At 42.1% G+C, this 16,989-nt stretch overlaps 1 protein-coding gene across 1 annotated transcript in view; it reads right to left on the bottom strand.

Annotated features, from left to right (window-relative positions):
* Positions 1-16,114, bottom strand: part of Trhde (thyrotropin-releasing hormone degrading enzyme) — a 372,401-nt gene extending 356,287 nt beyond the window's left edge. The window contains exons 1-3 of the mRNA XM_013018686.1: positions 15,647-16,114; positions 15,114-15,541; positions 1,020-1,293 (exon numbers count right to left, since the gene is read on the bottom strand). Of these exons, the coding sequence (XP_012874140.1) occupies positions 1,020-1,293; positions 15,114-15,541; positions 15,647-16,114 (1,170 nt within the window). The remainder of the gene's footprint in view (positions 1-1,019; positions 1,294-15,113; positions 15,542-15,646) is intronic.
* Positions 16,115-16,989: the final 875 nt, after the last annotated feature.

The following is a 16,989-nucleotide window of genomic DNA, read 5'->3' as shown; positions in this document are numbered from 1 at the left end:
TGAATTTGCATATGTGGTGTGTATATGTGGGGGGGTTGGGTGGGTATGGGTGTATATGCACACGAACATGTGTGCCCACACCCATGCACACATGCCCTTATGCCTGAGGCTTGAACTCAGGTCCTGGGCACTGTCCCTGAGCTTTTGTATTCCAGGCTAGTGCTCTACCACTTGAGCCACAGATCCACTTCCTTCTTTTTGCTGGTTAATTGGATATAAGAGTCTCGTTACTCTTCTGCTCAAGCTGGCTTTGAAATTCAATCCTGAGATCTCAGTCTACTGAGCAGCTAGGATTACAGGTATGAGCCACTGGCACCCAACTGCAATTGAACATTTAATTCAGATCATGTTCCCTGTATCTCAAACTTTCAGAAAATACAAGACAAAAATAAGTTTCAGAATAACATTCATAACAAAAAATATGAGATAAATTGCTAAGCACAGTATATCTCACAAGTTAGTAGACACATAACTGTACAATAATGCTCACAGAGAATGCAAACAGCAAGTTCAAGGCAATGGCTATCTCTGAGGGAGAGGGAAAGGCAATGGGATTAAGGGGCTCTTTAATAGCAAACCATATGGCAACAACTGAAATTGAAAACAAGATGGTAAAATATTTACATTCTATACATGTGGCTTACATGGAGTTTATTATATTAGCTGTCAGATTTTCCATATACCAGAAGTAATTCACAACAGAAAGTCACAGGGCCTTTCCCAGTATAAACAGTAGCTGATCTAGAGATGCCCAGGAGTAGGGATGGAGATGGAGGACTTGGATAAGAGGGTTTGGAAATGAAATGGCTAAAGGAATAAGCAGGCGGGGTATAGAAAAGGAGTTCTTCTCTGACTCTTAGAAACCGAGAAGCCACACTGATCTCAAACATTAAGGAAAGAATTGAGCTATCTAAGACATGAAGAGGTTATTAATGATTCATGACTAATTTGTTAACCAGGTTACTGAATAGGCGGTATATTATCAAAAGATATTATTAGATGACAAAAAAAGTACTTACTACAACCCCACTCTTGGTGGTAGTTTCTCTGAATGTGAAGTTGCAAATTGCCCAGGCTAAATAGTATGTGGACATGAGAGGAGTCTGTGCAAAGTGATCTGTTACCCATCCATCTTCCTCAAACACGGACGTTTCCACTGGCATGTTGGATAGAGATAAATAAGTTGCTTGATGTTTGATGCTGATCTTGAAAGTAGCCTTGTAGATTGGCTCATCAAAACATGGGAATGCCTTTCTGGCATGGGTAGGTGAAAACTGAGTAACACCAAGGAATCTGGAGAAAAAAAAAAGAAAAGAATATTTCAATTACATTTGCATCTTAAGTTAGGTTATGACCACATGACATGCTTTAGCTCAGAGTGCATTTTGCCAAATCAGAAAAAATGCTGTTATTTTTGTAACCAAGCCTCACTGCGTGGATAGCATAAAATGATTTTTATGTCATATACTGTCCCAATAGTAAAAGTTCTTCAGGAAATTTGGTGTCTTAGCTAAACATTAACCCCAGAGCAGCACTTGCTGATTTTCAAATTTTATTGTGGCAACTGGGCGTTGGTGGTTCACACCTGTAATCCTAGCTATTCAGGAGGCTGAGATCTGAGCGTATCCTGGTTGGTAGCCAGCCTGGGTAAGAAAGTGCCCACACGAATCTTAGCTCCACCACTAAAAAGCTTGAAGAGGATCTGTGGCTCAAGTAGTAGAGTGCCAGCCATGAATGAATTAAGTTCAGGGACCCTGAGTATCAAGCCCCAGAATCAGCACAAGAAAAAAAATCAAGTTTAACTCCAATAGCAGTTTAAAGCTTACAGAAGGAAAGTGGAGGTGAAGTCCCATCACTGTGCATATCTTGCATCAGCCAATAAATAAACAGCAGCCGCCAACTTACAGCATGCTTCCCCTCTCTTAAAGTCCAGTAATAAACATTCAGAGAGTCCAGAGATCATGTGTGTGCTGAAGAGTCCAATAGTTTCCCCTTATCTGTGGCTTCACTGTCTGAACTCTCTGTTCTCCACAATAAACCACAAGCCCAAAATATCACTTTATGCAGAGACAAACAGATACGTTGGGAGAGAATATTCATATAACTTTTATTACAGTGCTTATTATAACTGTTCCATTTTATCACCAGTTATGGTTTTTAATCTCTCAGTGTATCTAATTTATAAATTATACTTTATTGGAGGTATGTATAGACAGGGAAATTTAGAATACAAAAAGGTTCAGGATTATCCATGAGTTCAGGCATCCACTGTACACACACATATGTAGACACACATAAATAACACTGAGGCATGTTAGTAGAATGAGTATACAATAAATATCGGTGTAATAAATATGCCAGTGTGTATACATATGCATGGAATGCATTTGTGCTTTTAGATCAAGGTGCATCTCATTAAAACTCTAGAACCAACCTCCACACTCTTTCACAGCCCAAGGTCACAAATTAAATACTTGAAGGACACACTTCTAATTAAGAAATCATTCATGAAAAAGGTTAAGCTTTTGCGCCACATATAGTGGCTTGCATTCATCATCCAAACTACTCAAGAGGCAGGAAATCAGAACAATCACATTACAAGGCTATTCTAGGCAACAGTGTTAGTAATGCACCCAACTCAACAAACAATCTGCATGATGTTTTACAACTGCAATACCAGTTATGCAGAGTTGTAAGTAGGACTGTGGTGTGAAGTTAGCCATACAAAAAGCATAAAATAAGTCTGAAACCTAACTAAAGCAAAATGGGCTGTGTGGCTCAAATGGAAGAACACCTGCCTAGAAAGAGAGAGACCCTGAGTATAAACCCCAATGCTGCTAAAGAGAGAGAGAGAGAGAGAGAGAGAGAGAGAGAGAGAGAGAAAGGAAGGAAGGAGGAAGAAAGGAAGGAAGGAAGAAAGAAAGAAAGAAAGAAAGAAGGAAAGAAGGAAAGAAAGAAGGAAAGAAGAAAATGCTTTAAAATGGTTGCTACTTAGAGGCCAGATGTGGTGGCTCATGCCAATAATTCCAATTACTGAGAATGTAGTAATCAAGGGGATCATCATTTGCAGCCATCCTAGGCAAAATTAGCAAGATCTCATCTCAAAGAAGCAGCTCGGTGTGGTGGAATATACCTATGATTCACAGTAGCTCCTAGGTAAGAAGGTCATAGTCCAAGGCTAGCCCAACTCAAAGTGCAATTCTATCCAAATAATAACTAAAGAAAAAGAGGGATGGATGTGGCTCAAGTGGTAAAGTGCCTGCCTAGCAAATGTGAGGCCCTGAGTTCAAACCCAACACACACACACACACACACACACACACACACACACACACTAGCTATACAACTTGATATAAGGTGTGTTAGTATCAGACCATAGAATATTACTGAGTTCTAATCTTTTAGACTAGTTCCTTCATAAGGAATTAAGCACTATTCCCTTCTCTATCATCTAGACCATACGTGGTTAATCGAACATGACACACTTTTCCACTAACCTCGAACTTGGCCTCAAAATTATTCTCAGCACAGGATTTCAGGCAGCTGCTACCAATCAATACGGGTTGACATGTGTATTGAATCTTACTGGCTGTTCTTGACTCAAGCCAGGAAGCATAAATATTCACAACATTTCAAAATTAAGGAGTTTAAATATAACATTGAGGGCATACTTTTTTTAAGTATAGCTTTGAAGTAGAGAAAAATAAGGTGTTGGAAAGACTGATTGTATACTTATCTCTTAGGGAGGGAGTTTGAGAGTTATCTTGGGAACAGTGCTGGCCTGCTATTCACCAGACTTGCTTAAGTCACATAACTGTCTAAGCTTCTATTTTCCTTAGGAGAAAGAAAACAATAATGTTTTTCTTGGCTTTCCTTACAAAACTCTCCTGATGGCAATATGAGATAATATATGTGAAAGAGTTTTTAACTATAAATTCTCATGCAAATACAAGGTTAAAGGTGGAAGAAATATTCGAAACAAATTGTCCACTTCCTGTAAATTTCTCAAGTGAAAAAGGAGATTCAGCAAGGTTAAGTGGTTTGTCCAAAGATACAGAGAGAACTAACACATAGCTGGTGACCTTTCAAATGCAGTAAAATTAATTCTTATCCATAATTCATAAATAATGTTTTAATTCAACTATTATGTAACAAAGACTCTTCAAATTTACCAGAATCATAGCTTTTGAATTTTTGCTGAATGAAAATGTCAGAACCTTTAGGTTAAAATGCACTCATTTCTAATTTTGCCTTCCTATGCCTTTATCTCACATAATGCTAGTGAACCTTATCTTTCAATTTATTAATTGAAACATCTACTAAGCTTGGCATTTATCTCCTGGGGCTATTTAAAAGATATCCATGGAATTTTATGCATAAAATCATGTTCCCTTTTAACACTAACGTATCTGAGGACTGTAATTCCAGTCTCTTGACAGCTATTGTTTCCTATGTACAAGCTGAATTGGGTACTTGGTAGAAATTTTTTAAGGTATAAAAACATCTGTCCTTAAAAATCTTTGCAACCATATTTTTAAAACTTTTCACAGACACACATGCCAAGCAAAAGTTCTACAAGAGTTGAACAGAGAAGTTACAATGAGAATATTCTAAAGTAAAAATCAAAGGTGTTATTGAAATTAAGCAATTAACGGGTGGGAACTTACTAGATAGAGATCTAAATGCCTCTGTGCTAATAAGAAATTAATAATAAATACTTATGTAGAAGAAATGCTTTGTGTGGTCTCTTTCTCCTTCTCTTAGTAAATAAACATGTTTGGGAAGGTAGCAATTTAAATAGCTGATCCTCAGGGTTGAAAAATAAAACTATCAAGATGCCTAGTACTTCTGCAATTATTATTCTCCATGAATTCATTTGCACAGTGTACATCTTGGCAGAGAGGGCTACCATATATTCTGATAATGTCTAAATGAGGAAATATCAATTTCACAGTCTGACACCTGAGAATGACTGTAGCTGAATTTCAATTCAGTATTTAAAAAAAAAAATCCAAAGTCCCCGGATAAATAAAAGCAGTCGGACTAGATTACATTTAAAGTCTTTGCCAAGCTTGTGATCATACAACCAGACAAAAATTAAAAATAAAATATCCCTCACACTTGATGAGGTGCTTTACAAATGTTATCTTACCCTGCTGTTAAGTACATTTTCCTGCAAATTACCCATCTTAATTATCTGTTTTCTTTTTCTTTTAGTTTTCAATACTCAGAAGTAACGATTAAATATATATGATTCCTTCCTACAAGGAATTTATTTCTCTAACAGAACAAATTTAATGTATGCCTTAACAGTCATAATGCTAAAGCCATGATACAGAAAGGAAAGGTGTGAAGCACTGAATTCTGCTTAGGCAGAGTTTCTCAACCTCCTCACGATTGACATTTCAGGCTAGATAATCATTCACTGTGAACGCTGTTGTGTAGGATGGTCAGCAATATCCCTGACCTGTACTTCAGCAGGTGGGATTATCCTCGATGAGAAACATCTGGCAAAGTACTCCGAGAAGGCCTTACGGGCCTGGAAGCATAAGAATTGGTCTGGAAACCTGGATGGAAGTGGAAAGGTCAGAAATGGGTGGAGAAATGAGTGGGTTGGTGAGAGGAAGCATAGAAATAAAGATTTAAGAGAGTTTGGGCACACCTAGGAAGTCAATGCCCAGCCCTCTGTTTTGCAGAGTCTAATTCTATCAGATCTCTGTAATCATCTAACACTGGCTCACCCTGAGACTCTCTTTGCAACAGAGAGAGCCAGTGTTAGGTCAGTGCCCTCAACAGACCACAATGCCTATATGATTTTAACAATATAATTATACCTCATGGCCATACAGTTTTTGTTTCCCTTTAATTGATGGAAGTGAGACCTCTTCTTACTGTCATGAGAATCATCAGAGTTCTTTAGAAAGGGAGATTTAGAAAAGCAAATAATGAATTGTATGTAATACATATTATTTGCACGTTATTAATATTCATATATATACATAGGTATATATCTGTGTATTAAATACAGCAAAAAGTAAAACAAAACAAAAGGTAATGGGGCAAGTATTTTGGTATCTGTCTCCTGCTTTCTCAAATAAGATCATTGTTATCTTTTAACAAATACCTAATTACCATAAAAAATTCTACTTCCAAAAATGACATTCTGGAAGTGTCAACTCCAAGAATGTCACTTTAGCATAACTAAAAAAAGTGACTAACACACATGTATTGTAATTTTCTCCTATCTAAAATAAATTACTTGATTGTCTTAACAATTTGTCTATTTGACATTTTGGATGAGCTGAGAAGTAGGCCTTAAAGCTCTGTGCTGCCTCTGAAGGATAGCAGAGAATTGATTTCTTCTTAATTCTGCGGAAGTTCAGTAGGCAAGTTCCTTTGTGTCAAGTCATTATGATAACATTCAGCAGAAGTCATGTATTAACGTTGGCTGATCCTGCCAACAAATTGTAGTATGGGATACAATACAATTTCTGTTCCACTATTTTCCATTTGCCTTTTCAAAAGGGTAAAATATACAGACAAAATTGGTAGGGGAAAACCAAAGGAGGAGGCAATAACGCTTGATAAGAAATGTACTCATTACCTTGCTCATGTGATTGTAACCCCTCTGTACAGTATTTTCACAATAAAAACTTATTTAAAAAAATAAGCATTTGCATAACACTGCTAGCACTCAGATTGATACATGACTTTTCACTATGAGTTTCACCAAAACCAAGACAACCTCACAAATGGCCTGGATTATTTGACAGCTCTTCATTTTGGCCTCATCTACAACTGTCACATGTCTAACATAATGAAAAAAATAATAATCCATGGTAATTGTCATTTGGCCTAGGATTACAGTAGTTTAAGATTGTTAATTTAAAAGAAAAATACTTCTAAGACCTAAGGCCAGTTCCAATGGACCATCTGGTTACTTTTCAACTGAATGGAAGAAACGGATTTGTAGAAAGTCAGAGAAGTTGCATATGTCCCATTAAAATGAACTAAGTTACAAGGTCATGGAAGCTACGCATGTCTCATTTAAAGTTAAAGTTGTTGATCAAAATGCAAATTGTTACTCCATGACAAAACATTTGAAGCCAAAATGGGTTGTTTTTGAGACTGTGTGTTTTTATGTACTTCAATGAGTCATTAAACCTCTGCCATTGCAAAAGAGAAGTACTCCTGCTGAATATTCAATGCTACAGCAAATGTGTAGTCTATTTTTTAAATAACCATTCTAGTAAACTAAAAAGCATAATGCAATAATGCCAGCAATATGTATGTAGGAAGTGGTGCATATGTGAATAATCGTGTTATAAAAACACAGCATAATATTCATAATTGTTTTCCCATTTAGGTAGTACTAACTATCCTTATCAAAAATGGGTACTGAATACCAGATCACCACTGAAAATAAAGAGGATTATAATGCACTAAAACTACTTTATCAGGTCATACTATGAAGTTCTCATGAGAATAAATAAACTTAGCATCCAATACTCATTTATTTTAGAAGGGAAAAAAGTAAAGCATGATGTGAATCTTCTAAAACACTGCTGTTATGAAAACTTATGGAAAGTCTTGGGAGCAATAGCTGATGACTGATGCCCATTCCCTTGACACGTGGGGCTTTTCTGCTCCCTACACCAACACCATCCTTGACCTTCACCATCTGGTTCTTGCTATTATTCTTTCTACTGATTGTCAGCAGTGCCATCATCAGAGAGCTGGAAATCTCTTTTATTTCCCTTCATTTTTCTGCTCCCTCAAGCCTCTCCATCTCACAAGGTTTGGTCCAAGCTTGGGGTTTCTGTAGCTGTAAAATACCAATCTTTTTCCCTCTCTTTCTTTATGACAGGCTCTGCTTCTGCCTCTCCTTGCCTCCCTGAACTCTGTGTAGAAGGAGCAAAACTCTTGCTTAGGAATCAAAGGAATGAACACAAGGAGACAACGGCCCCACTGTCTGGCCAGCGAGGGAAAACTCCAGACCAGGAGCACTGGCCTCCCATTACATTACATCTCAGAGAGAAGATGTCCAGCCAGGTAAATCAGATTGTGTCTTACTCACAGAAGCGCTTACCAAGTGTCAGACACTGTTCTCAGTGCTTTGATACACATGCACTCTTTACAGCAAGCCTATAAAAGAGAAACACGTGGTCCCATTTTTCAGATGAGGACCCCAGATACATAAACTTGACCAAGGTCATAAAGCTAATCAGTGACAGCGAAATATAAAGCCATGCAGTCTGGTTGCAGAAAGCCTACTAGTGGGAAGAAAATGAACTCTCTCTCTCTCTCTCTCTCTCTCTCTCTCTCTCTCTCTCTCTCTCTCACACACACACACACACACACACACACACACATACATAAACATTCATATTCACAACTCTCATACACACATGCACATACTTTTCCACAGCAATAAAAACTTGAATATTATTCTTAAAAGAATAATATTGGAAAGGTCAGATAAGATGATATTAAGCCAAATAAACCCCAAGATAGGGACACAAGTGGTTTTTTTCTTCCTTGCTATTGTTTCTAATGTATTTATAAGGTACCATGTGATTTTTTTTTGTGGCTTTGTATGTCCCTCTCCAACAGTATAACCCCTGTTTTCACTGTATTTGATATTGGTATAATTTGGGGAGGGGAAGGGAAAAAATCATTTCAATAGGGATACAGATTGATCCATTGCAACAATGAGATGTACAAGACACTACGTCAAAAACAAATTTAGGCCAGGGCAGGGTAGAGGGAGGGTGGGGGAGTAGCTGAGGAGATGGAAGGGAAGGGATGGTAGGGGAAAAACAAAAGAGGAGGCAACAATGCTGGATAAGAAATGTACTCATTACCTTGCTCATGTAACTGTAACCCCTTTGTACAGTATTTTCACAATAAAAAACTTAATTATAAAAAAGAATAATATCAGCTGGGCACAGTGGCACATGTCTGTCATCCTAGCTACTTGGGAGGCAGAGATCAAGAAGATTGAGATTCAAGAGTAGCTGATGCAAAGAGTTAGTGAGAATCTCTCAATCAACAAGCTGGGCATGGTGATACATGCCTCTGACCTTAGCTGTGGAGAAAGGGCAAGCCATAGGGTTGAGAACCTTTGTCTCAATGAGTCTCAGACAGAAATATAAGATCCAACCTAAAAAATAATTTTATAAAGCCCAAAGGACTGAGGCATGGCTCAAGTCATAGAGCATCTGCCTGTGCCATGTGAGGTCCTTCTTTAAAACCCCAGTATCACCAAAGTACATGAGAAAACAATAACAATATAAATAAAAGTACTTTTAAAACTTCTTTCCCTTACCTAAACTCTGATGGTCAATTATGAGGAACAATCTGAATAGCTGCAGTAAAAACTTCATACTGAAAAATCACCTGAAAGGTATGGGGGGTGGGGGAAGGGAAGGGAAATGGGAGGAGCATCTGATCATATCATCCCCACACAACAGGAGTCTGTGCTAACTGAAGGCCAAGACATTCCAAACAATCACATTGTGTGTGTGTGTGTGTGTGTGTGTCTCTCTCTGTGTGTGTGTGTGTGTGTGTGTGTGTGTGTGTGATGTATGACTGCACTGAGACTTGAACGCAGGGTCTGGATGCTGACCTTTTGCTTTCTCCACTAAAGGGTGGCATTGTACTACTTGAACCACAGCTCCACTTCTGACATTTGGTGCTTAAATTGGGATAAGAGTCTCCCGAATTTTCCTGCCTGGGCTGGCTTCAAACCTTGATCCACAGATCTCAACCTCTCAAGTAACTAGGTTTACAAGCATGAGCCACGGGCACCCTGCTTCATTCATATAATCTTCTTTTACTCCTCCATTATTCAGTTGTTCTTGTTTATGAATCATCTCACATTGTCCAGGAAAGTGACAAGAACAGGGAATGTTTTTCTCTTTTGAATTTTCCCAAGTTCTGGCAAAATTCTAACCATGAGAGACAGCCTTTTTTTCCTCTAGTGGTAGAAATAGGATGGCACAGCTCTGAAAACTCTCTGAAAGAACTAAGCTTCTGCTGAAAACCTTGGGAGGGTGTAGAGAATATGCAATAGAGTAGGGAATAATGGTGAGGATGGAAATGATGGTGGTGGTAACAACAGTTATCATGGCTCACGATGAAGGAATAATGCTTTGTCTTCATGTTTGAAAAGTAAACTAGTTTTCACCATTTTTGTATCTCTCTTTTTGTTGTTTTTGTTTTAAAATATTTGGATTTAAATTCAGGGCCCCACACTGGATCATATTTCATTACCTGAGCCACACCTTCGGCCCGTTCTTGCTTTAGTTATTTTTTTTCCTCATCAAGTCTTTTATTTGTTTTTGCTCAGGGCCTGTCCCAGATCCAAGCCTCCTACCTATGCCTCTCACATAGCTGAGACCACTGAACACCATGATGCCCAGTTTGTTGCTTAAGACAGGGTCTGGATAAGATTTTTCCCAGGCTGGCCTCAATCCTCACAACTGGGACTCTTGGGTAGCTGTTTTAGAAGCATGACCCACCACACCTGGCTCTATGTTATTCTTTGCTTGAGTAGGTGCATCGTTCTCTCGAAATCTTAGCCAAATGTCTTCATCTTTAAGCAAAAGTACATTGCCCTGTAGCCTTGTCTCAAGCCTATACACACACACACATACCAGCAAAGTAAGTTTAAAGAAAACAAATATACAGTGCAAAGCAAATATTGGGAGAAGAAGCAAGGAGGCGATCATTGTTTGAGAGAGATCTAGAACAGAAAGACCCTGTTGAAGCTGTACTGACTAAATACAAACACATCAAACTCTTTTAACTTCTTGAACTCTTTCAGAGAGGCTGTATATTTTATTACTATCTCATGTGATCAAATCAGATAGAGCATAGAAAAACATGATAAGATAAACACCAATTGTTTTCTGACTATATATGATATATGTGTGTATATATGCATATATGTATACATACATATTAGATTTAGTTCACATTTTGAATTAGATTTGGTGACATTTTGACTTGAAACCAAAATTCAGCACTAGATTTGGTTTAGCCATATGGCTATGTGTACCTACCAAAAAACAGTGGGCTAATTCCATCAAGGAGTCATATAAAAAATCTTTCACAGAAACAAATGGTTCTCAAGATTTTTTCAGTTCACAGTGTTCTACAGAGGGCAAAAAGCCATGCACACCCCCACTTGCTCATAGAAAAGTCACCAAAAGGAACAGGAAAAAGAGGCAGCTTTCAACATAAACTCAATGTGGTGCATTCCTTGCTTTTAGTAACTATCACAATTATTAAGTCATTCCAGAAATCATATATACATATATATTATGTATATATATATATATATATATATCACAAACTAGGCACTCCAGTACCCCCAAAACAGTATATGTGTACCTAGAGAAAACTATTCTGCAGGTTCACCCAAGATTTTGGCCAAAAAAAGAGTCCCAATTTTCTCTGAGAACTGCAATAATTATTTTCTCATCTTACTCTGAGATCACGGTTTCTTTCTAAACACCCTTTATAGGGAAAAAAAATTCTATTTTTATTCTGTCTTCTGTCACTTTGGCATGTTATAGACCCAATCAAAGTTTGTCAAAGAAAAAGCAGTCTCTTTTGAAAATGAATAAAATGTTCATTTACTTTGGGTAAATTTCCTCTTTCAATCTGACCATCTGGATCTAAATTAAGGTACCCTACTTTGAACATGGGTGTGCACACCATCTGGCTACCCCAAAGCAGCGATTACTTCAGGTAAATGAACACTTTGCCTAATCCTAAGCAAGTTTATTCTCCTCTAAGAGACTGTGGTATAAATACATACACCTTTTATCTGCCTGCCTACACACCTTGTTGAGAAAAAAAGTAAATGTGTGCTCCATTTACTGGAGATAATTTACTGCTTGTGTATAAACATCTCAACATTTTGAGAATTTACTTTATTCCAGTATTCAACAAGTGATGAGTTTTCTCTTTAGCCAAATGAGTATCAGTGAATGGAGGATGTTGAGATGTTGGGGAATCCTGGTACTGGTGGGCAAAGCTTCTGTTCTAACCTTTGTTCAATACAGTATAGAAACCAGCACCTGGGAAGTTTTCCCTGTATGACAGAATCAAGCATCTTCCAACACCCAATGGAAGAAGAATTTTTTCCAGTGTTCAAAGATACAGAGCAAACAGCAGAATCTAATTTTACTGTTCTCATTGAAATGTCTTCTCTCTGACATAGGAGCCTTAAGACAGAATTAGGTTGACAGGGTGTTAGTGAGTTATGGTTTCCACAAAGGCTAAATAAAGTGGGCTAAGTTGTAGTATTGCTCATCTAAATATTTCCAGTTGATGATGGTTTAAATATGTGTTTTCATGATCAAAATTAAACTATAATTTAATTGGCAAAAAAAACCCTGATGACAACCAAAGATCAAGATACTTAATCATTAATTAAATGTAAATTCACTTTCTGTCTGTGTCGTTTTGGAAAGTGAGTTTTGAAATGCCACTTTCCATTGCATTTGGAGGGCAAAAACATCACCAATAAAAGTTCCAGCCCTGGCAGAGTTCCTACCATCAGTCTGTTCTAAAAATGCTCCATGTAGTCTTGGAGACAAAAACACCAACAGTGAAAGTTTAATATATAGAATTTTGACATAATTACGAAATGTTTTATTAGGTTTCTTTTGCCTTATCGACTCCAGTAGGAACAGCCAAGAAATGATCCAATTCACTCTGACATGGAAGAGAGGAGAGAGAAAGAGGAACAAGGACTTACTGGAGGATGCTAGTTAGAAATTAGAAGTATTATAGGGTCACTAGGACACTGGGATGCAGAGTTAGACACCCATGTACTAGCTTAAACTTCCAGCCAAATTGTTTACATCCTTGGGGAAAACAGAAGAAGAGAGTTTAAATACAAATATGCTCTCGGGGTACAAATAATCAGTTATAGGTCAAGCAGGAACATCTGGTCTTTTTGAAGAGTCCTCTTAATTTGAAAGCACTGACCAAAACAAGCTCAGTTCTGCCAAATTCATTTTGGCATGACTTGAAAAACAGGATTTCAGGGAGTATGTGTTGCACCACAGCAAGATTTATCGGTAATGATGTGTAACTCCCACTATTGATGTTTCGACAGGACAAGCTTGTTTCTACACATCACATGCAAATTTTCCTCCTATGCTTTCCCTGCACAACTGATCTGATTGTGGGTTTAAAGAATGCTTTCAATCTGTAGTCTTTAGAACATGTTAGAAGGCTAAATTATCCATGCATGACCTTAGATGTTAGACAGTTAGGTAATTGATAAATTCACCTGCAGGTTGTTTCCCCAGCCTCTTACACAATAACTTCTTTAGAGAGTTTTCAAACACATGAGCCCTGGGTTAGGGCTCTCCAATGACAAGCCTGCTGACCTCAGATAACTGGTGCTCCTTTGAGCCCTAGTTTTCTGCTGTGGGGACAATCACCGGAGGAAACTTGAGGCTCAGCCTGATTACTTGCTAATCACCATCATTTCCGTCGTTGTCAATTTCATTTTTAAGTTCATTTTGGTTGTCCACCTGTCCTATAAGCCAGTTAATTCAGCAAACATTATTTCAGATTCATTGGATTAGAGCCAAGAGCAAGAATCACTTTCATTCATTCAACAGTATATTTGAAAGCTACAGGAAGCTCATGAGAGTTTAGCATTCATAGTGAACACTACATGCCAGGCACAGGGTTAAGTGTTTCTCAAACACTGATTCATAAATGTATGCATCTATCTTGTAAGGAGAGTATGATTATTGTTATCACCAAGTGAGAATAAAAGGTATGGGCTCTCAGCCAGGTGCTGGTGGCTCAGGGCTATAATCCTAGCTACTTAGGAGGCTGAAATCTGAGGATTCCAGTTCCAAAGCCAGCCTGGGGAAGGAAAATCTGTCAGATTGTTATCTCCAATTAACCGCCAAAAAGCTGGAAGTGGAGATTGTGGTTCAAGTAGTAAAGCACCAGCTTAGAGCTAAGGTATAGTGCCCAGGCCCTGAGTTGTACGCCATTACCCAGTAGACACACACACACACACACACACACACACACACACACACAAACATGAGCTCTAGAGACAAACTACCTGGTCTAAATCCTTGCTCTACCAGCTCACTCTATAGCCTGGGTCAGCTTGTCTGATGTGTCTCAACACAGGGAGTGCTAATAATTGTGTTGGCCCCATAAGGAACTTGCCTTGAACACTAGAGGTAATCTGGCATAGTCAGGAACTGACAGTTCAGATTAAAGTCTTTCCTCAAAACTTGACCACAGCTAGAGGGCCGGCAAAGACTCCAACACAAGTAAAAAATAAAAATAAAAAATAGATTACCCAACTCTCAACCTCAGCCTATGTACTCCCTACCTAACAAGACTTTGGAGACTGTCCGTGAGCTTCCCTTCCCATCATTTCCAGAGGCGCAACTCCAGATCAAACAACTGGAGTCACCCAACCTTAGTAGACGGCTAGAATCACTTCTCCCTGACTTTGTCTGTGGCAGCTGCCCTTGAACCTGGCCCTGGCAATTGCTTGTTTGCTGCCCTGAACCGCAACTTGTGATTTTGGAAAACTTTATATAGTCAAAGCCCATCCTCTGCTCGGTACCTGCCTTTGGTTGGGGTTACAACTACTTACTAAACTAATAGTCAGGCGAGGTGGGCATGTTTCGAAAAGGCTGTCTAAAACCGAGTGGCTCTGCTACCCTATAGTCTTTGGTGCCCAACTATTTCCCCTGGTCAGTAACCTGGCAGGCTTTGCATGTGAACCTGGCCCAACTCTGCTAATAGGCTCTCCTTTAGAAACCAGCACGCCCTGCTGGCGACATAACTTTGGCCTGGAGAGGAAAGTCCCGACTAGAGGAAGGGACTACATTCTTTGGTTAGTGGAAAGACCATAGAATCGGCAAGCAGTAACAGACCAGGCATCTGGGGGACAATCCTCCGAAGGTTCTGGGTGAGGGTCCCACCTCTCCTTTCCCTCACACCTCCACCTCCCGGGATTTCCTGGATCTTGGAAGCCGGCCTGGTTCCCCGAGGTCTCCCGCCGCTCAGCGGGGTGGGGCGGCGCAGGGCACCGCCTCCCTCCGTACCTTCTCTCCCCGTGGAGCACGTAGGAGCTGCGGAAGAAGCCCAAAAGCTCGTTCTCGATCAGCGCGTTGTAGATAATCTTCAGGTTGTAATTCCTCTGCGCGTCCAGGGTCCTGTTCAGTACTACTACTAAGACCTGGGTTTTAGGGTAGAGGAAAAAACCGGCCACGGGCACCGCCCCGGATGCCCGGTCCTCGGCCACTTGCACCTTCTCCACCGTCACCCGGGAGGCGTGCAGCACCACGTAACGGGTGGCGTTCCGGCACGCGATCTCCACGTTGACCTCCCCGGAGAAGGTGAAGTTCTCCATGAAGGCGGTGAGCATCAAATTGTAATGCAAAGGTTTGAAATGACCGGATAAGCGCAGCTGCGTCCATGGCTGCCACTGCTCTCGATCGTCTTCCGACGGCGGCGGCCGCGGCGGCGGCGGCTGGGGAGATGGGGGGCCGGGGATGGCTACCCCGCTTGTCTCGGGCTGCATGGAGTCCCCGCCGCCGCCGCCGCCGCCGCCGCCGCCGGTGTGATGGTGGTGGTGATGGTGGTGGTGGTGGCGGCGCCGGGGTGATCCCGGGAGACTACCATTGCTCCCGCGCTCCGGAAAGCCCGCGGGGCCCCCGTCGGTGCCTGGCACCGCATTTGCCCCACACTCGTCGAAGCGCAGGCTAAGCAACACGGCCAGCATGGTGACTGCCAGCAGTGCCACGATGGACACGGCGAAAGCCAGCACGAGCCGTTTGTGCACCGCGATGTGGCGCTCGGTGGTGCGGGGTCTCACTCCCACCGAGTCTGCCCAGGGGTCTGAGAGCCCCCTGCCGCTGGCCCGGAGCGCGGCGGCGGTGGCGGCCGCATCCTCGGCCATGGTGCGGGCGGCAAACGGTGAGCTTCTCTTCTCGGCCCCCTCCTCCTCCTCCTCTCCCTTCTCCTTCTTCTTCCTCCTCTTCTTTTTCTTCTTCTTCTTTTTCTTCTCCTCCTCTTGCTCCCCACGCTCGCCGTCCAGGGCCATCACACCGCCTCCTTCTCTTCCCCCGCCCCCTCGGCCACCCCCCGCGGGCGGGCCACCCGGGCCAGCGCCGCCGCCGCTGTCATCAGAGAGCGCACGCGGCCCGAGGGCGCTACGCCGCCTTGGGGACCCTGGGGGTGCCGGCTGGGGGTGGGGGGGTTGGTTCTTTTAGGATCGGCTCAGGCCGCGGGTCCCCATCAGCCCCGCCTCTCCCAGGACGGCAGCCGTGGCTGAGACGCGGCGAGTGGGGCGGGTGGGGGGGTGGCACACCGCTTCTGGGACGCGCCCAACTTGGAAAAGCGTCTGGATCGCCCGGTGTGTGCGCTCCGCGCTACTTGTGGGGCGAGCACCCCGCGCCCCGAGCGCCTGCTGCTCACCCTGCACCCCACCCCACTCCCCGTGCGCCCGCGGCCCCGGGGCTCTCCAAACCCGCACGGCGCGCTCTCTCGCCTGCCTTTCCTCCGGAGCTGTCCAACCCGCTCAAGGCGGGGAGGACCTGGAGCGCTGCGGGGGGAGGAGGGAGGAGAGGAGAGAAGCGACCGTGCGGGGAGGGAAGTTAGGGTTCTGCTGGCACCCCCACCTCACACACACACACACACACACACACACACGCACACACTCCAGACCCGGGCGCCCGGTCCTCTGGGTGGAAGGTGCTCGCCCGCCCTGGGAAGTGGCAGTGGCCGCCGCCGCCGCCGCAGCAGCAGCAGCAGCTTGGGAAGCGCCCAAGCCGCCTTACACCCCGCCACCGGAGAGCAAAGGATGGAGGAGTGATGGAGGGTGACTGGGGTGAAGCAGCCGGAGGAAGTCGGAGGGCGATGGAGCTACGGCCGGCCGGGGATGTGTCCTGGAGAAGAAGCCTTCTCCTGCGCTCTGGA

This window comes from Dipodomys ordii, unplaced genomic scaffold (genome assembly GCF_000151885.1).
Source record: "Dipodomys ordii isolate 6190 unplaced genomic scaffold, Dord_2.0 Scaffold3, whole genome shotgun sequence".
NCBI lineage: Eukaryota > Metazoa > Chordata > Mammalia > Rodentia > Heteromyidae > Dipodomys > Dipodomys ordii.
Note: the sequence above shows the minus strand (reverse complement) of the source record. Positions and strands in the feature narration are given on the sequence as shown.